Below are 19880 nucleotides of genomic sequence, written 5' to 3' on the forward strand. Positions count from 1 at the left end.
TTATGGCTCCTGAGATTTAGAAATTCAATACACAATAGATGAAAATCAAAACTGCTTTACAATATAGAAATGACCAACTTCTGAAAAATATATATATTTCTACACTCAGTGCTTGGTTGAGGCTCGTTTATCATTAATTCCAGGATCAATGCAGCGCTCTTATGGCTTATGGCACAGCTAAAATGTTCTTGATCATAGCCTTCACCTCGTCTGTTTCCTGTCTTCCTTTTGTAGTAGTTTAATAATACACCACAGTGTGAGGTACAGATCAGGTGAGTTGACTGGTCAATCATGTACAGTAATAACATGGACAGTAAAACCATTCGGTAGTACTCTAAGTGCTGTGGGCAGGTGTGCTGAGTGCTGCTGGAAAAGCAAGTGAGCATGTCCATAAAGACTGTCAACAGATGAAAGCATGAAGTTCATTTTAATTCATTTCAATTTAATTGTATTTGTACTGCATTAAATCACAACACTTGTATCAGCCTGTATTGCCAGGTTAAGACCCTAAAATAATAGTGAAAACCCCAACAATCAGACCACTCCCTATGAACAAGCACTTGGTGACAGTGGGAAGGAATAACTTCCTTTTAACGGGAAGAAACATGCAGCAGAACCAGGCTCAGAAAGGGGCAGCTATGGACTGTTTGAGGTTGGGGGAGACAGACAGGACAAAAGACATAATACGGACAAGAGCCTGGTAGAGTTGTGGTAGATGGCTAATAGACTTTGGACTTCATAAATTGGACTAACACCAGGAAATATTATGGGGCGGGGTATTTCTTGTCACTGTAACCTTGAAACACCAACTCCTCTAACAGCTCCCTAACATCACTGCAGTTCTAGCACCACATACATTTAAATCTTGTCAAGTTTCTAAGAATAAGAGCTCTATTTCAGCCACAGTACAAAGGCAGAAGCAAATGAGAGCTGTCTGCACTCAAAAATAATCTTATCGTGTAGGAGGCTGATCTCTGTTGCGTGGGTTTAGTATTTATACACAAAAAGAATCTGAGAACTTAGTGAACCGAGGAGGTTAGTGAGGTAAAAAAAATGCATTTATGTAAGGCGAGGTGAACTAAAAAAAAACAGTAAGAAAAAAACAGATCAAATGCAGGGAGTGCAGCGTACACTGATGTAGAAGCTAATTTAAAAAGAATGGGTTGTTCAAATGATCAGTACCTGAGAGAAACTGGCCAGCTACTCCAACGCTGGCTTCAACCTTTCAAATTTGCTCCATACAAAATCCCATTACAAAAATTCACATTATTCCTGACACCCAGAGTGTAAAAACAAACATCACACAAGAAGGCAGTCAGAAAACAAAATCTAATCTTTGAGCCATACAGAGAATTCACCTACTAAATCTGGGAAATACGTTATGATTCACTTCAGTCTCGACTGAAACATTATATTCATGCTGATTGAAGAAGAAAATGTAGGTGGACTTTCGTAGAAAATAAAGGTCTTTTCTAGTCATTAAGAATAAAAATCTGTCTTGCTACTACAGTCAACAGTTATGTCAGTGGGTTAAATGTTTACACTTGCATTCTTTTACTAAACAATCTACAGAGCACAACATTGTTTATTATTAGAGTTTCCACAGTGAGAAAAAAACGCCTTCATGCACTGATACGTCAGACTTTTAAGAAGGTCTCACTGATCCGTATCCTTCTTCCACACTCCATAAGATCCCATTTTTCATGTAGATTTCAGATTTAATGCAGGCTACACGCGCATACTGCCTCTCTGTGAAGTAGAGTGTGGGAGCGGGACGACGGCCATACTCTGACGAGGACAGCACCGGCACAGTTCTGGACCTCTCCTGGAAGGGAGCAGCATGGCCACATGGAAGAAGTGTTAAAGCTGCGCTAGCTGTGATGCATGTGTTGGACTTCTCTTTCCACAAAGTTGCATATTTTAAAAAGAGGAAGTTTAGGGAAACATGAAGCAGGAGGTTTCCACAGCAATTATGTTCATATGACAAAGTTACATTGAGGTAATGTCACACACACACACACACACACAGATATACATATACATATAAAATAACCCCATCACTGATCATTTAGATTTAGTTATTTTTTTTCTGGCACCAGGCAGCCTTTTTTTAAACAACATTATCTCCTGCTGAAGTTGATTTTTTTTCTTGCTAATTGTTACACACATAGCTGGTTTTGTGTCTTACATTTCATAAGGACCACAGTGTAACTGTACCTGATTTTCAGGTGAACAGAGACATTAATTTGAGCGGTAAAAAGAAATGTGGAGGCGTTGCACAGAAGGAATGTGTCTGTGGCATGAATACTGAACTGCTAGCTGTTGGAACGTGTCCGTATTACTTGCTGAAAGGATTCATCATTCCTGTTGCTGTTTGAATCAGCACGCCAGAGCTGTTACAGATGTAGCTAATGGATTCCTCCATCAGCTGCTGCAGACACAGTTTATGGATTTCTCCATCAGTTAAGACAGAATTCATTGAAAAAAATGACTGTAGCTGTGGTTAGTGACCACACACTTCACCACTCACTGGACATACAGCTGAACACCTTGTATAACATATTTCTGAGCTGCTGCTACCAGGACAGCTTTATCACCTCAATATAACTATTTCCTATAATACAGCTATATTTCCACCTTTTATTACAAGATGCAAATTAAGTAAAATTGTGGCTCTTTGCTATTAAAAACATCACATCTAGGGTGTGTCCATTAGATAACAATGCTATAACAACAACTAACTGTTAACTGTTTAAACCCCAAAACCAGACCAGTGAATCTGTTGCTTTGAAGTGTACAGCTTCAGGTCGATAACTAAACCTGCTACTGTTCTGATCAGTAAGACGGTTGAAGTAAAGGTATTTTGCACTTAATGAAACTATCGTGGTTTGCTCCTCTGATTAGAATCGATTTAGTCTCTTTCTTATTGCTACGTCCCACACTGACAGAAATGAAAGCTGCCCTCCAAAATTGTATGAGCTATCCCCTGTTGTCTTTGGGAAAACTGAAATACACATGCTGCTCATTATTATCGAGGGCACTAAGGTGTCTCTGGGTGGGCTTTTTCAATAGCTCTGTTAACACCAGGAACCTCTGACTTCAGAAAGGTCAGGCAGTATGTGCTTCTGGCTCTGGTAGGTCTATATTTTTACAATTACATTCAGTGGAAACAGAAGAAGAAAAATAGAACACTGTCATCATGCTCTAATGAGAAAAAAAATGAAACATTTTTAAATTATTATTCTCATTTTTAACTCCATATTTTTTGTCCTTGGAGTCTGCGGCAGTTGTTTAATGCAATTAATGTTTGTTAAATGCCCCGTATTTCTGCATCCGTAAGAGGTGTATGCACTACATTACGTGACCATTACCTCTTTATTTATGTCAAGTCCTCTTCCTTTCCAGTGTTTTCTGTCATCCCGGGGGAGCCACATATCAAAACCCTCAACATGGTTGTGTAATCGGTCATACATGGACACATCTGAGACCTAAATGTGGAGAAGAAAGAGTCCAGCATTCAAAGTATTTCCTGTTGTGGAAGGAGATGCTTTTTTTTGTCACTTTGGGCAATGGGTAGGTGGGTAATAGTAGGTAGGGTAGGTGTTAATAGTAGAGGGGAACGCAAGAGTGCTAGCAAATACATAATACATGTATAAATATACAAAGGGTGAGTGGTGAACCGTTTTTATATAGTTTATAATTCAAAAGGAGTTCAAAAGCACCAACGCAACTTTATTAAGAAAGGAGTTTTAAGTAGGTACAATTTAATGTATTAACCCGCGTTAATATTCCCAATTTTGTTAACTGGAGATTTTGTTAATTGTTATAGTTATAGATACAAACTATAACTATAACTATAACTATAACTGAGCGTTATCCTAAATAACACTCAGTAATAAATATAACTGGCTAGGTTCTGTTAGCTAACCAGTGTTACCTTCGCTTCGTTGTTAAAGTAGGACATTTGTTTGGGCTCATTTCTTCGCGGTGTGACGTAGCTGAAGGCTGACAGTGTAGCCAGCGGTTTGGTTTTTGCCTCGAGTGAAACGTCCATCGTTCTAGCTCAAAACCTGTCTCAAAACCCCAGAAAAGTCCAGTCAAACTGTCCAGTCAGACCGCAGGCGTCTGGGGTTGCTAAGATACCAACCTAGCAACTTGATGTGCTGCCTTCACATGCTTTTGGAGTTTCGTGTACTTCCGAGTCTCTTGCTGCTGAAGGTTTTAAATCAAGTGTTTTCAAAGCAGGTGTGTTAAACCTAAAAATCAGGTTAGAGACTCCAATCTCGCCCACTGGACTTCCATGGAAAATATGAAGGAGGGCGCACATTTTGGAATTCTAACTGTGTTTTCATAACGTTTACAGCTTTTCCTAATGAGAAATACCTCTGCAACATTCTTCACAGTACACCAAAGTAATAGATAAACATTAAATGACAGAAAAGTCTGGGTTTTTTTCACTATCTATGTCACGATCCTGGGTCTTTTGACCCAGCGTTTTGAGTTTTAGTTTATTTTGATGTTCATGGTATGTTTAAGTTCATTAGGCTATCTAAGTTCATTTGCTTATTAGTTTCCCCTTGTGTTTTTAACCCCTGTTAAGTCTCCCTTGCCCTTCATGTGTTTCATGTTTGTGTGTCTTGTGTTGTCAAGTTCATGTTCTCATGTCTGCATCTCATTATGTTACCTGTTTTATTTTGAAGAAGTCCTGTGTTCCTGTGTTCTGTGTTTAGTTTTAGTTTAGTTTTCAGTCATTCCTTGTCAGGTCGTCTGCTCGTCACGTCGCATCTTCAGGTATCCATGTCAGTTCACCATGTTTCGGGTTTTTTCATGTTTTAGTTTTAGTTCACCCAGTTTAGGTTATTATTTAGTTTCACCCATGCCCTTTGTTTGTATTTATTTTGTGTGTGTGTGTGTGTGTGTGTGTGTGTGTGTGTGTGTGTGTTATTAGTACAAGATCCCAACGCGCAATAAATCATTGTGACACATAGATGTATGTTGGTACCAAACTATCAGCTGCGAGGGGATATTTCCATTGGCTGCTTTTGGCCTTTGGACACATTTTGAAAGTCACACTCTGTTAAACGACCTCTTGGGGAAATCGTTACTGGTGTCTAATTTTCTGACTTCTCAGCTATTGTGACTGGAAGAAGATACCAAACCACGGGGGCTTTTCTTATTAACTGTCACAGCTGCATTAATGCAGCCATTAATTATCAACAATTCTATAATTGCTCATTTGCAACTCGTGGAGAGGCCAGTACAATCTTGTGATTTCATTTGCTTATGAAACTGGTTTATGGTGCACCATATTTTCTAACTAAAGTTAAAGACAGGAAGGTCTACTGACCCAAATTCTATAAATGACTGAAAGCCTGCTGTTCTCAGCCGGTACACAGTTGAATTACTGCTGCAAGGTTGTTAAGAGTCAGCGGTGGAAAATCAAATGATGGCACATCTTTGCACAGCTGCATCACTGTCTTCCTTTATGCTAATAACACTTGTCCCTCGGAGGCCCTTCAGAAGGTCTCTCACTGCATCTGCTGTGTGAGTCTGGCAGCAGAATTAGTTTATAACAGCGGACAGATTACGCCTCAAGCGCGGTGTGGTGTATGCGGTTATGTTACGGCTGACAAGGAAGCCCAATTTGCTGGGGCTTCAGATTAAGTATAAATAACCTCTCAGTCCCTCAGCACTGCATAAAGATACAGATGGTGCACCTCGAGTTCATCGTGGCAGACTGATTTCAGCGGCTAAACCGAGAAAGCTGCTAGAAATACAAGACTTCAAACATAGTTTTTGAAGGTCTCAACCCTGAAGATGGATTTTCAGAAAAGCTACAGTTAGTGTGCAACGGGGACTAACTCTCCCTGAACCTTTAGTTCTAGTGTCAAAATGACATTTGTTCAATCACACGGGACAGCAGTCATAGCCCTGAACAGACCAACACATAAACTGTCAGTACCAAAATAACACATTCGGTGAAAACGAAACAAAGCATTGCCTACTGTATGCAATACTATATCACATACAACAGGACATACATACAATACAACAGTGCTGTGGATTAGTGGACATCCAGGCCCTCTAGTTTGATCACAGATCCTCTTCAGTGCTATTCTTTGCATTCCTTAGGGAGGAAGAGCTGGAGAGTGCACCACAACTATCTTCTGTGCCTTCTTGTGTTCTGTTGTCTTTCACATCCTCACTCCTCTTCTACAGGCAGGAAGAGGACAAGGCGTGCCCCCTAAACTGTTTATGAAAACTGTCTGTTACTTGTGTACGTGGAATAAAAAGAATCTTTCACTTCTCTCATTTTAGGACATTCTGGCACAAACGAAGTCTGGAAGGAATAAGTGGGTAATATTTCAATCTGCTGAATAGTTCTCCTCTCCAAAATATGTTGGCATTGTTTATTATTTAAGTGTGAGTGCAGAGTGGAGTCCATCTAGTCTTCAAAGTCGAGTCACTTATGCGAGTCTCGTAAAACATATTCATACAGCATTACTGCAACGGCACCTCAACAGCTGGTTTACAGCGAAACATTGCGGGGTCTGCTCAGGTGAACAGCAGCTACCCATCCAGGAGGAAGCCCAATTAGGTACACCTGTTGAACTCATTATTAATGTTAATATCTGATCAGTTAACCACATGGCAGGACCCCATGGTTTCCCTAGTAAACCAATGGGGTCGGCTCTGACCCCATGGGTTCTCCAGGGTTAATGCATTTATCCATGGAGACATGTCTGGTGAAGTTTAAATTGAGCATCAGAAAGGAGAAGAAAGGTCATTAAAGTGACTTTGAATGTATTATTGTTGCTGTTGCCAGATGAGCTGGTCTGAGGATTTCAGAAGCTGCTGATCTACTGGGATTTTCACACTTTAGGCCTCTTTGTACCAACTGAGCCTCATTTAAACATCACAGCCTCTCTGAGTATTGATGCTGACCATCTTTGGATGGCTGCTTCCAAATAATCATCTCAAACTGGTTTCCTGAACACTGTCGTGTTCAGGAAACCAGTTTGAGACGGCCTCCTCCTACTGTGGAGGCCGTTTGAGGCTGTACTCAAACGACCTCCACAGTAGAGCATCTTTGGGTTGAGCTGGAGTGGGGGACTCAGATCGTGGATGTGCAGCTGTAAAATCTGCATTAAAACATGAAAAGGGGGTCCAGCCTAGTATTTGCAAGGTATACCTAATAAATTGGTCACTTAGTCAGTTTAGTAAGGAGAAGGAAAGAGAATAGAAGATACAGAAGAGTGCAGAGGATGGATGTGTGTGCTGTGGGTGGAGGGGGCTGTTTATTATAATTTATTGAACTGTGACCATTGGATGAAAGATATTTTTCCTCGGGTGTCAGTTTGGCTCACTGGTCGAGGAGCGAACCTGCTGCCAGCTGCCGATCAGCCCCGATCTGAGGCCGTCTGCTGTATGCCTCCGCCTGCCCTCCCTTTCTATCTGCTCATCACTGCTCAACTGTCAGTTAAAAGCAAAATTCAAACATAAATATTTAAAAAAGGCAAATATTTTTCCTCTCAGTTTATGCAAACATAAGTGCTCTTTTTTCTAAATATAGCAACATGCTGTGGAAATCAGCATCTTAAGAGTATTCCCTCTGATCCACGACAGAGGTTAGTTTTATTTAGAAATGTCCTCGTTTAAAGACAGCACACTCGGTGTCAGTGAAGGAGTACTCTTCCAGATTCCTTCTCAAACATTTTGATCACCCCGGGTTATATGTTGTCAAAATGTGCTGTCATTTTGGAGGAAACGGTTTATTCAGTGACTCAAAAACATGGAGGAAAGATTCTGGGCGAGTTACAGCCTTTCCCAGGTTAATGCTGGTGTTTTGTTGAATCTCCTGCATGCTGCTGTTGTATTTTATACCACTGGCCCCTGCAGATTTTGACAGTTATACAGAGAAATGTCAGCACATATTGGAACGCTGTCTGTTTTCTTCAGCGACCGATATTGGTCCATCCAAATTGTAGACAACTCAGTCACCTGTCTACATTTCCTAAAACATTTGCACGTGCTACCAAAGCAGTCTCTTTATGATGGGACAAAACACTAACTTTTGCACAGAAATGACCACAAAAGGAGCTTCTCGCACATGCACGCTTTAATCTATCAGTGTGCAGAGTGTGCACGTGTGTGTCTTGCACAGTAATAGTCAACTGAAAGAAAGCTTTTTGTTAGAGACATGACAGTCCAGTTAACCTCTCAGCCTTTTTCCATTTAGCAGCCGTGATGCACTGACACACCTTCTGTTTCTGTGGCTGTGCCAGTCTCACCCACCCTTTTGTCTTTCTCTCCTTCCACGTAACTGTTACGGAGGAGCAGGAGACGGCCAATGAGAGGACACCGTTCTGCTGTTAGCTGGCCCTGACTGCAGCAGATCTGGGGAGCCCGGGTTCTGACGCAGAGGTTCGGTGGCACAGTTCAATAGGCGTGACGTAGAGGAAAGTCGGGGATGTGCAAACAAAAGGTGGGGGGGGGGGACAGACAGAGCCCCATCACTTCCCGCTTCCTTTCATTTCATTTCAGAGGTTGTCTCAGAGCACAGGAGTAATTACTGCTGACATTTCAGAGGGATATATTGCTATTTGGCAGGGGTTACTGTGGGAATGAAACAACCTGAAGGAAGGAGTCAGCCGTTTGGTGGTTCCGAGTTATTAAATAGAGATCACCACCACAGAGCCGCGTTCTCATCTGTATAGTTTCATCCCATCTCTTCACATCGTGTTTTATTAATGCAGAATGAAATGTGGCATATCCACCTGGTTTATGTCATTCAGAGCAGCGTTGGGTATTTGAAGTCCTCATCTGTGCGAGGCCGGATGCACAGCTTCAGCTGATGATGAGGGGTTTTTCTTGCAGAAGCGTTGTACAGAATGATAACTCACCTGAGCAGCAAATGACTCATGAAATGCTAATTAGAAACGATACAGGCATCACTTTAAATTCTAATCCAAACTGATTTAAAGTACTAACGAAATCAACTTTGGACTCACAATTAAAGGCCTTCAAAATTGTTTTTCTCATTCAGTATCAATACAAAAGCAGTTTGGTTCACGCTGAAAACAAGATTTTAGCGAAAGTTGCAACCTTTAACTGACTGGTCACATATCTCTCCAGGCATGATGTCTTTATTGGTGTAGTTTCTTGTTCAAAGAAGAGACAAAAAGGTTATATGAGAAGAATTTTGCAAGAGATTTCGAGCTCTTTTTAAAAAAAAAAAAAAATTTAAATCATTAATAACAGCCGCTTAATTTAAAAGCAAGTACCTCCTCTCTCAGTTAAGTTTGAACGTTTTAGTCTCTCCCATTGTTGTGGAGGGATTTTGGCCTACTCTTCTTTACAGTGTTGCTTCACTTCAATGAGGTTTGCAAGCATTTGTTTATCCACAGCTCTCTTAAGGTCCTGCTACATTAACGGGGTTAAAGTGTGGACTTTGATTGTGCCATTGCAACACCTTGATTCTTGTCTTTTCCAGCCATGCTGCTGTAGAACGGCTGCTCGGCCAAGTGTTAGCTTTAAGAGAGATGGCCTCACACATTTGACTCTAGAATACTTTGGTATACAAAGTGTCTGTGAAAGTTCTCAGTCATCCAGGTCATCATAGTCTAAGGAGCTTGGAAAGAAAAGTATCTGGACTTTAAGTTTCTTCCTTTCATCTGAGAACTTGAAGAAACTTAAAGAAGTCCAGACGCTTTTCTTTCCAAGCTCCTTGGACTTTGGTACACAGAGGACATCATGGCCGACTCAGTGACGGCACAGTGTCCAGGTCCCGTGGCTGTGTTTGTGCTGATATGGCATGTTTGTTTCTTTGCAAACACGACTCTGTGCATTATCGCCAAGCATTGAGAAGATTCAGAAGTCTTAGGGTTTGTTCGGATGCAACTTTGCAAACCTAAGCTGCGCTGCCATGTTCTTTTTAGAGAAAAGAGGCTTTTTCCTGGAAACCTTTCAAATCAGACCATACATGTTCAGTCTCTTTCTAACTGTACTGTCATGAAATCTAACATTTAACATAACTGAGGCCTGTAGACTCTTGGGTTTTTTGTAGTTTCTCTGAGCACTGGCTGGTCTGACCTTGGGGTGAATTCACCGAGACATCCACTGCTGGGAAGGTTGGCAACAAGCTTTAATGTTCACCGCTCCTGAATAATCTCTTTCTGTTCAGAATGTTTGGAAAAGGTCTTCTGTAGATGAGCCAGACAGCTTCCTTAAGGTCATTGATGATATTTTTCCACCTTAATCAGTTTATCAAATGCAGTTGATTAGCAGCACTTGGATGCCACTCACCCTCATTTTAAGGCCCGCTAAGAACCACATGATGTTTATTATATCCTGATATGTAAAACCTTACATACCCATGTGGAAGAAGACCAGTCAGTCACTAGTGTCAGCCTGCCCCCTTCTGGATGTTTCACAAGCAACACATGAGCGCCTGCATAAGAAGGCAAAGTAGGTAATAAATGAGCTTCACTTGCTGATTTAAAATGCCAACATACTTTATTTAAATCAGCTGTTGGTGAGCGAAGAAGATCATTTATTTCTTATGATATCAGCACAGAGGTCTGTGATGTTTAACACAAACTCCGACATGGTCTTTGTCTTACTGGGTTTACAGGTAAGAGGCTGGGAATGACATCAGCTGTAGTGGATGCACATTAAGCCACTGACACTCATCATCTGCTTTAAAGCACAGGTGTCAACCTAATTTCACTTTGCTCTTAAGTGGGCTAGAGCCAATGTAAATGTCATAAATGTCTGTACTAGATTGTGGAAAAACAGAAACTCCCTGTTAGTTAATTGTTTATGTATTACTTATTACCACTGGTGAAGTGTGAGCACCCATGGAGGAAGTCTTTATCATTAATAAAAGCTTTAAAACCTAGGAAAATACAGTCTCAAATGTCTGCCCTCCTGCATGTTTTCCGAAGTCGTCCAGCGGACCAGATTGGAGTCTCTGGTGGGCTATTTCTGACCCCAAGACCTGATGTTTGACACACCTGTTTTAAAGTGAGACAAGGAACAAGAATAGTTCTCATTTCAGAGGGATTTTTTTTTTTTTTTACTTTTTGTTAATGAATGAATGGGCAGAAAAAATAAACTCGGTCCAAAGTTGAATTCCACACGTAAAAGGCCGTAAACTGTGAGCACATGCATCATAGTTTGTTTTTGTTTTGTTGTTTTTTTTTCTCATTTTGCAAACACAGGTAAAAATGCATCTTTACTTGTAGATCTGCATTTGAAATCATGTTGTTAACAGCTGCTTCAGAGGAAAGACTGCAGAGCATCTCCAGTCCTGAACCTAGTGCAGCGAATACATTACAGCTAAAGGTCACTTTCATGCTGAACTCCAGTCAGGAGTACATTATAATGTCATCCCACTGATAAATCAATTTTGCTGTGGGACACTACACCTCCTCAGACGTCAATATAACTGTTTTCACTTGCTCAATTATTTGATAGCATGCTGCGTATATGGGTGTAGGAGGTAAGGGTCTGTTTGTGTATTACTTTCACAGGTTACACAGAAATGTTCATGTTATAGAAAACAAACTGGTCCTCCTTGTGTAAGCAAGCATAAAAACACAACAACAACACTTCCTAGAGACAGGAAGAACCAGCCTCTGGCTCGACAGACGTCCGACTTAACCGGTTAGAGTGAAAGGAAAGAGAGAAGATGAGCTTAGAAACCATACAAACAATGAACACCTAGGTTAGTGTGAGTCACAGTAGCCACACCCAGCTGCTGTTCAAGGCTTTGGCCTGTGAGAGGCCAATCAGAAGAAAGCGAGCTCAAAGGAAGGGCAAAGGGAGCAAAACCAGTCTACTTTAAACTGAAACATCAGCTGTGTGATGCTGGAAGACCTCTGCTTGATGAGCTCAAGCTATGTTCTCGGTCAGGCCTGCTGTCCCTCGCAGAGTCAAGTGATGGCTCAGTCTTATAAGACCTTATGTCATCCATTTGTTCATCTGGATGTATCTGAATGTTTTACATTACTTCATCGATCTTCATTTCACAAAAATGCACATGAATCCTGCCTTTACTGCAGCTCAAATCTTCATTTGACACCAGTGCCCCTCACCACAGTTACAGCTCAGCTTTCATAGCTTCCTGCTATTTTGTTGCTTGTCATCAAAAAACAATGAACCATGACTCTTATTCACAAATATAGTGCAGACATGATTAAGTTATCCCTCCACATGACCCACTGTGAGATTATTAGAAAAACATGGATTTCTCCCAGCCAATCAGCAAAGATCAGGTTGTGCGACAGATAGTGACATATTTGCATCTGACCAATCAATAATGGCCTGGAGCATTTCAAACTTCAGTGTTTTTACTGAATTTGGGAAATTTGAGTTTTTTGCTCCTAACCTGCTCCCACACTTGTGGTCGTCACATCAAAGCTACCAGTGGTAAGCTGATGAAAACCACGCATTACATAGTTTAAACGTTATTCTATGGGTGAGCCATACTTGTGTTATTTCTAAAAAACAAACAAACAACTTATTATAAACATAGAATAAGTGGTATGTTGGATGTGTTTTGGTTGTTTTATTTGTTTTATGAGCTTACTTAATAATAATTTAGTAATTCTATGTTTGTAATTCATTTTGTTTTGATTGAATTTCATATAAGGAAAATAAGGAATACCATCAGTTATAATGCTACTTTTTAGTTCTTGTTATGTATTTACAATTTATCTGTCACTGTACATTGTTTTCTGCAGCTCTATACTTCACTGTTGTTGTTTTCCATCAAATTTGGCTGGATATTGACTCAAAAATGCACTTTTTTTCTTTTGCAGCTGTCTACTTTGCTCTTTTATGGAGGACAGCCCATCAAGTACCATCCGATAGAAAAGCACAACCTGTATTAGGACACATGCACATGCTCATTTCAGTGAATTAAATTAAATCTTTGAAGAAAAGTATAAATGTTGAGACACATTCTTAACATATTACAGCAGCTTTGCCACATACTGTGAAGCAGTTGAGAAAAAAAAGAACTTTTCTGTCACGTATGTGTTACTTTGGTGTAGTATGAAAGACTGGAGGAAGTGTTTATCAGTAAGACAAGCTGTAAAATGTATTAAAATATAGTCCAGTAGGCCAAGTGGGAGTGTTTTGAGGGGCCGATTCTGGCCCCGGGGTCTTATGTTTGACACCCCTGCTGTAGACGTTATAGTGGGGGGGGTAAATGTCTTGCTTGATACAGCAGCACTTCCAGGATTGGCCGGCAGATGGCGTGAGTAGTCCAGGTCACAATCAGCGCTCCGGGAAAATATTATCATGAGATGGCCTGAATCAAAACAGAGGACCTTTCATGTATGGCTGTATCCGGGAGGTTATCTTATCTCTGCTCTTTGCTTTCAGTAGGCTAACGTAACATTTATACACTTTTTATGGTTGAGTCGCTGAAACAATCAGGAGCACTTGAACCATGTGGAACGGTTGTATTTTTTCTCCATAAAAGTTGGTGCTTTCCCCGAAAGTGTGGGTTAGACAGCTTTTAAACGGGTCCTTTTTACGTATTTACCACAACCGTCGGACTTTATTTTCTTTTCAGTGTTTGTGTGTCGGCTTTTTTGACCTATATTTCGCCGTAAGTTGGTCGCACACGCGTTAACTGTGACCGCCGTCGTTCGTCGATGACCCAGCCTCTGCTCATTTCCGAAAGCTTACGGAGATTCACCGAGCAGCGACCCAGCCCCTCCCGTCCCCCCCTCTCGTCACCGCTCCAGCGACTCTCCCCTCGGCTCCACTCCGAGGAGGAACCCGGTGCCCCCGGCTGATCGTTTCCAATTACGTTACCCCAAGATGGAGGTCTGCAGATGGCACTGCTAGCGTCAACGACTCCCCGCAACCGTCCGTGTGGCTTTAATGACGCTTTTGTCAGGACAGGAGTGATTGTGTGCCATCTTTTTGTCGATATTTTGGGGGGCTCTACTTGGGAGATACCGAGCTCCAGATTCGGGTTGTGGCAGCCATGAGCTCCGGGGAAGGAGCGGATGAGACCACGAAGGACGCCAGCGACATAGAGGCGTTCTTCAAAACCGGTAAGCCCAGGAAAAGAGTGGGAGAGGTCGGACTGAGCTCCGCGGAGAGCTCTCCTCTGGTCCAGCTCTGTGAGGGACATTTTTTCCTGTCCATGTTGAAAGGTTTGGGGCTCGCACAGTGAAGAATATGGGAGGTTTTAGCCATTGAATTTCATAACTGTCGACATAAATGAAACTCACAATAAATGCCAGTGACCCACACAGCTGCGGGCATCTCCGAAATATGTTCCTTGACTTCCTTTTCTGAGCAGCTGCATCCTATAGCTCAACCAGACTATGGAAAGACAACGCTTGCCGGGTTGCTAATGACCAGAGTTCCATCTCCGGACACCTCGCCTAGATATTGCAGTATTTTAAGAAGTGCAGCACTCCGTGTTACCAACCTCCCGATCCAATAACTTAAAACCACTCACATCGATGTAAACTGACAGCAAAAATAAGTGAAATGGCACAGGCTGGCGTTAGGAGAAATAAAAGAAGGGGGTAAAACAGCAATTGTAAATATGCGTTTTCTATTCAAACGCAGCCTGACTGGTTTGGATTCTGCCGACTTTTGGTTATTGGTGTTAATTAAGCGTTAAAGTGGGACAACTTTAATGTATATTTAGGTTTAAGCTAGCGGAGTAGTTTTAGAGTTTATTAGAAAGAGACATGGAGCCGTACACAGCTGTCCGATAATAGACCCAGGAGCTTGCTTATTCCAACAGCAGCTACCAGTGCTGCTAACCTCAGAGCTAGTGAATCCTGATCAGATTTGGTGAATCCTGTTCGCTAGCTGGTTTAGCTTAGTTAGCCTGGCAGTTAAAGCTGGTTTGTTGGTGGGGGTTTTTTTTTGTGTATTGGGAGGAAACGTATATGAGGAGTGTCCGCTTAGCTTTGGTATTCCGTCAAGTCGGTTTTGTTTGTAGTTTTCCATGCTGTCAAAAAAATAGCACAACGGCGCAAGCTATGTAAACAATACCCGGCGTGGCACGTATAGCCTGGGTGTGCACTGTGCAGGATAAGCTAGTTTTGTAACATGGCTAGCAGAAGCGAAAGCGTCTTTTTCCTCGGTCAAACCTCCGAATGTCAGTGACACACATTTCTCCATGTAACACACACTTTATTATCTCAATATAAAGATGTTACCCCGTCGCATGTGCATAATCGCTAGCATTAGCTAAGCAGGCTAATTTGTCAGCGAGGACTGTGTTGAAGTCTTAACACGGGCCTACAGTCATTGCATCGGCTCCAACAATAGCTCATAAAACATGTTAATTCCTGGGGACACTACCGGACGTCTGAGCACAGTGGAATACAGGCCGTACGATTTGATATCACTTTCACGATTTGACACCGTGAAAACGTGACTCAAGGATGGCGTTTGTTATGCATGGCTGTCAGTAAACGTGCAGCATGAAACACACAGTTTGTACAGATAATCACAATATACTCGAATGAAATGCTGCAGGTCTGCCTGCAGTGTTTGTGGGTCTTTCATGTGAAAATCCCGTTGAAAATCCTCTTGCATGTGCTGGATAACCCTTAGCTCGTCTCAGAGGGGCTGCTGATTGAGATCCAGTGCTTGATGTCCAGTGCTTGATGTCATGTCTGCAAGTGTCATCATCTAACTCCACTTAAATACACCCCAGTGGTTACTGTTGCACGCTGCAAGTTTGTAAGAGTAACCTGCTGAGAAGCGCTAAAACCATTTCTTCTTAGTGAATCGGTTGTTGGTTGCGTATCATGTGTAATGGTATCTGCAGTTTGTTTGTTTGTTTTCAGGTGCTATGCATTTTAGTACCTGACACAGAAATATACAACAGTGAAGTGTATGAGGAATAAAATGCAGCGGGTGCTAATGTACTCTGCCAAAAATTACTGCATGTTCTACTACAGCATCATGTCTGGTAGATTTTGAAGTACACTTTAGAGGGGCTGTAAACAAGGATGAGAATGCAGCGTATTGACATTCAGCCTCCTCGGCTCCTGTGGTTTTGTGTCTAGTGAGATAATAAGCCACAGAGGGAAGTTTGGTATCCGTATTGAGCTGATCTGATGGCTTCCTCTTAAGGAAAGAGAGGCAAGAAGAGGCATCCTGTAACTCGCTAATGACCGCACTTTGTGTGTTTTTGTTGATGTTGCACAGCTGCAGCCATTCTGCCTCACTGTTAATCGGATCCGTTCCTAATTTATTTATTGTATAATTGAAATTTCTAGATATGCCCCCCACCCCACCCCCTGTTCTTATTACCACAAGCCCATCTGCTCCAGTTTTAATTTATAGTTTAGAAATAGCTCTTTAGTTACCAAAAGAGCTCTTCAGCCTTATATTAACTTTTGTTTGTCTGCGAGAAGCAGTGAGAGCGATAATTAGCTTGTGTTGTGTGTGTGAGCTTGGGGTTGAACTTAGCATGGTTTGGGCTGCCTCTGTCGAATTATTAGAACTGAAATTGTTGATACAGTGAGAAGAAATCACACACTCGACGGTCGCGAATGAACATTTCGTGCCATTATCTGCAGCTGGCTTTGTTTAATCGTATGAATATTTTAACACCAGTGTCATTTATATTTCAGGCCAGTCTGTACTTGATGCGTTCAATCAACCTGTCAATGGGCAGAGATTCAAATCCTGCCTGTGTTCAAGCACTAACCTTAAACTTTAGGCGACTATTTCTGATTTTTAACACTATGTGAAGCTAAGAGTGACAAGAGTGTGTATCCGTTTGTGTTAAGGGAAAGTATATCCCTGTTTTTCCTTAGAAATGAGCTGATGTGATACCGATACTAGGCCTCTTGTCTGAAATCGACGGCTGATATTTGTTTATGTCAGTTCAGTTTTCAGAGTTTACTGTAGTTAAGAGCTGAAAGACTTCATGCCCAACAACTGGTCTGTTTTATTGGGGAACTTAATTATTACACAGAAAAATTAAGGAGGTATAAAAACAATATCAAACATCTGTATCCATCCAGACTTTCTTAGTCGGCACATTCTCAGTTTTCCTTACTAAAGCCCACTTTGATCAGGAGTCGGCCGCACCAGAAGTTTAGCTACACTTTTAATCCCTCAAGTATATTTATTTTCGTGAAATGAAGGGCAATTTCAACAATACATCTCGTATATGAATATGAGTGGAAGATCCTAAAACGAAGGTGAGCCAAGTCGAGTAGGTACTAGTGGAAAGGTTTCAGTGCCCGTGTGTCCGGCACTTACAGGGTTGCTTTCAGCAGGACAGTGATTGACAAGACCACCTACTTTATGAGATCATTCTAGTTATGGATGGAGATTTACTGTAAATGTAACTGGACTGGGTAACAACCTGCGAGCCACGTCCAGTGTGCAGCTCTTTAGGGTATAAGGAAATGCTTATTTGTCTGATATGCTGGTTCACACTGTGCAGTCTCCACTTCCTTGAGCTTTCTCTGTTCTGTCTGATAATAAATGAGCTTTTTCTTATTGTTTCAAACCATTTTTAAATGGAGCATCCCTGTATTGCTGTGAGTCAGCCATGTCTGTAGTGAAACCAGTATTGAAACTAATACAGGCCTCAGCCTACCACTGTCTTTATACAGCCAGCTCGGTGGGAGCTTAAGTGTCACGTTTGGGCTCTCCACCTTTTTTGTTTTGCTGCTGAACTTGTGGGAATCTTGTTCTGACAGGTTTGAGTGTCTCGCCACAGGGCAGGCTATGCTTTTTTTTTTTTTCTTTCCGTCCCCAGCTCCATCCTCGTCTCTTTTTTTCCATCCTTTAGCGTTTGGTTTCTTTGTCTTTCCCATGTCTTCTCTCTTTCCTTTCTCGCCTTCCATCCGTCCGTCTGTCTCTCTGCCTGCTGGCTGAGCGTTCATTTGCCGATGTCTGTTTCATGTTTTCCCTCCCTGTTCGTTCATGCTGCGTCGTGTCGGTCCTCTCCGTCCTGATGCAAAATGACAACTAATATTAAAAAAGAAAAATGCTTCCCTGCGTCTCTGTCTATCTCTTTCCTCTCTGTCTCCCAGACTGGAATTAATACCAAGGCCTCAGAGCTGTGATACAGGGAGCTTTGTTGTGGCATGTTGTCAATCCTCAAATTATTCCACTCCGAATGTATCTTTAGCTACACCGACGATGACTCAGAGATTGATTTGGTGTCAGTTTCATACATTTATTACTTGTTGGTAGTGCTGGGGCACCATTCGCAGCGGGAAAATTTACAGTCCTCACTACTGGCCCCTCGTGAATGAACATTTAGAGGCTACAAAGTACCGTTCATAACGTCGGCCTGTGTTTGAATGGACACCAGTGTGTACGTGTGTTTGTGTGCGTCTGTGTGTGCAAGAAATTGAGTGAAACAGACAAGCAGGGAAAGAGGGAGGGAGAAATGTGATCCAGAGTTTGCATTTATGACTCAGGCCCATTCACCCAGGTTGAGATCTCTGCACACGCTCAATGCGAACACACACACACATGCGCTCTCTCTGAGACTAATGGATATTGATCCAGGAGATGGAGACTGATTGAGGTCCCTCAGTGAAGGTTTCCTCCAGGCTTAAAGCTGCCAAGTCAGACGCAGAGCAGAGGCTAAAGCCTAATGCTGCACAAAGCAGATTTCTTTTATCATCCCGTGTTTGTTGGATGGAGGCAAACGAAAGGATTGGTGCATCGCAGATCAATACAGACAAATAAGTCAAGGCTAAGGTTGTTGTCACTTTGTTTTGCTCTTTTAGCCTAGAGCGGCCAAAATCCAAAATAAATGACTAGATGAATTAAACAAAGAAGTGGTATTAATTCTGTTCTTTAATTGATCAAGTTATTAAAATTTAAGTTTATCAGTTTTATTTACTGCATTCATTTGCACAAACTGGTTTATTTTTCTACATTTCTTTCTATTTGCAATTTGAATTTTTATCAATGCAAATCAGCAAATCAATAGTTTGATTTGTAATTGAGGCATCTATTTACTTTCTCTGAGAAATGTTGGAGACTTGTAAGAGGAAGAATTAAATAAAAATGTTGAACTAGCTACAAAAATCTCCTCTGTAAAAACCAACCTAGCATGTAGAGTCATTGGCCACTGTATTAGGGGCACCATTTGCCTTTCGAAATGCCCTAATTCTTTGAGACATAGAGTCAACAAGGTGCTGTAGATATTCCTTAGATTTTGGTTTATGTTGACATTACAGCATCACACAGTTGCTGCACGTCCATGTTGGGAATCTCTCATTCCATCAGATCTCTATGATTGAGATCTGGTGGCTGTGGAGCCCATTTGAGTACAGTGAACGCCCTTTCATTTTCATGAAACCAGTTTGAGGTGATTTGAGCTTTGTGACTGTGGGTACACAGTGGGCATAAAGGGATGGACATGTTCAGCAAGGTGTGACGTTAGAATGATGCACAACTGGTATCAAAGTCTGCCTAGAAAATATCTCATCATCACCACGCCGAACCACTAATACAGGATGGGTCCATGGGTTCACGTTGTTCTGACCCTACCATCCAAATGTTCCAGCAGAAATTTTAGCTCTTGAAACCAGACAACATTTTTCCAGTCTGTTGTTGGCTAATCTTGGTGAACTTGTGCCGGTTAGAGCCCCAGCTTCCTGCTCTTAGATGACAGGAGAACAGGCCAGTGTGGTCTTCTGCTGCTGTATCTGCTTCAAGGTTCAGCATGTTGTTGGTGCATAGAAGCTCTTCTGCACACCTTGCTTGTAACAAGTTGCTATTTGAGTTACTGTTCTCTTCCTATCATCTCCAAGGAGTCCTCCATTCGCCTCTGACCTCTGGCATCGACAGGGCATTTTCATTCAGAACTGCTGCTCACTGGATATTTTCTCTTTTCCGGAACA

The 19880-nt window shown here is 41.8% G+C and overlaps 2 protein-coding genes across 6 annotated transcripts in view; one reads left to right on the forward strand and one right to left on the reverse strand.

Moving 5' to 3' along the window:
* Positions 1-1645: 1645 nt before the first annotated feature.
* cfap90 (cilia and flagella associated protein 90) lies at positions 1646-4054 on the reverse strand. Its single transcript, XM_085377212.1, has 3 exons — positions 3938-4054; positions 3372-3488; positions 1646-1825 (listed from the first exon to the last, which is right to left on the reverse strand). Exons 1-3 carry the CDS (start codon positions 4052-4054, stop codon positions 1646-1648), a joined length of 414 nt encoding a protein of 137 aa, XP_085233338.1.
* Positions 4055-13779: 9725 nt separating this feature from the next.
* Positions 13780-19880, forward strand: part of LOC146613997 (triple functional domain protein-like) — a 77912-nt gene continuing 71811 nt past the window's right edge. For all 5 annotated transcript variants that reach the window (XM_085378649.1, XM_085378652.1, XM_085378653.1 and 2 more), the window contains exon 1: positions 13780-14075. In XM_085378649.1, the coding sequence (XP_085234775.1) occupies positions 14006-14075 (70 nt within the window). In that variant the 5' untranslated portion in view covers positions 13780-14005. The remainder of the gene's footprint in view (positions 14076-19880) is intronic.

This window comes from Diplotaxodon limnothrissa, linkage group LG18 (genome assembly GCF_057381915.1).
Source record: "Diplotaxodon limnothrissa isolate DT_005_m linkage group LG18, D_limnothrissa_male_GT1.1, whole genome shotgun sequence".
Taxonomy (NCBI): domain Eukaryota; kingdom Metazoa; phylum Chordata; class Actinopteri; order Cichliformes; family Cichlidae; genus Diplotaxodon; species Diplotaxodon limnothrissa.

What these genes read in the sequence shown, in the direction of transcription:
- cfap90 (XM_085377212.1), bottom strand. Translation starts at nt 4,054, where the DNA reads ATGGACGTTTCACTCGAGGCAAAAACCAAACCGCTGGCTACACTGTCA. An exon ending in ACTTTAACAACGAAGCGAAG is followed by an intron (nt 3,489 to 3,937) that starts GTAACACTGGTT and finishes CTCCACATTTAG; the next exon opens with GTCTCAGATGTGTCCATGTA. An exon ending in GACTTGACATAAATAAAGAG is followed by an intron (nt 1,826 to 3,371) that starts GTAATGGTCACG and finishes GCTCCCTTCCAG; the next exon opens with GAGAGGTCCAGAACTGTGCC.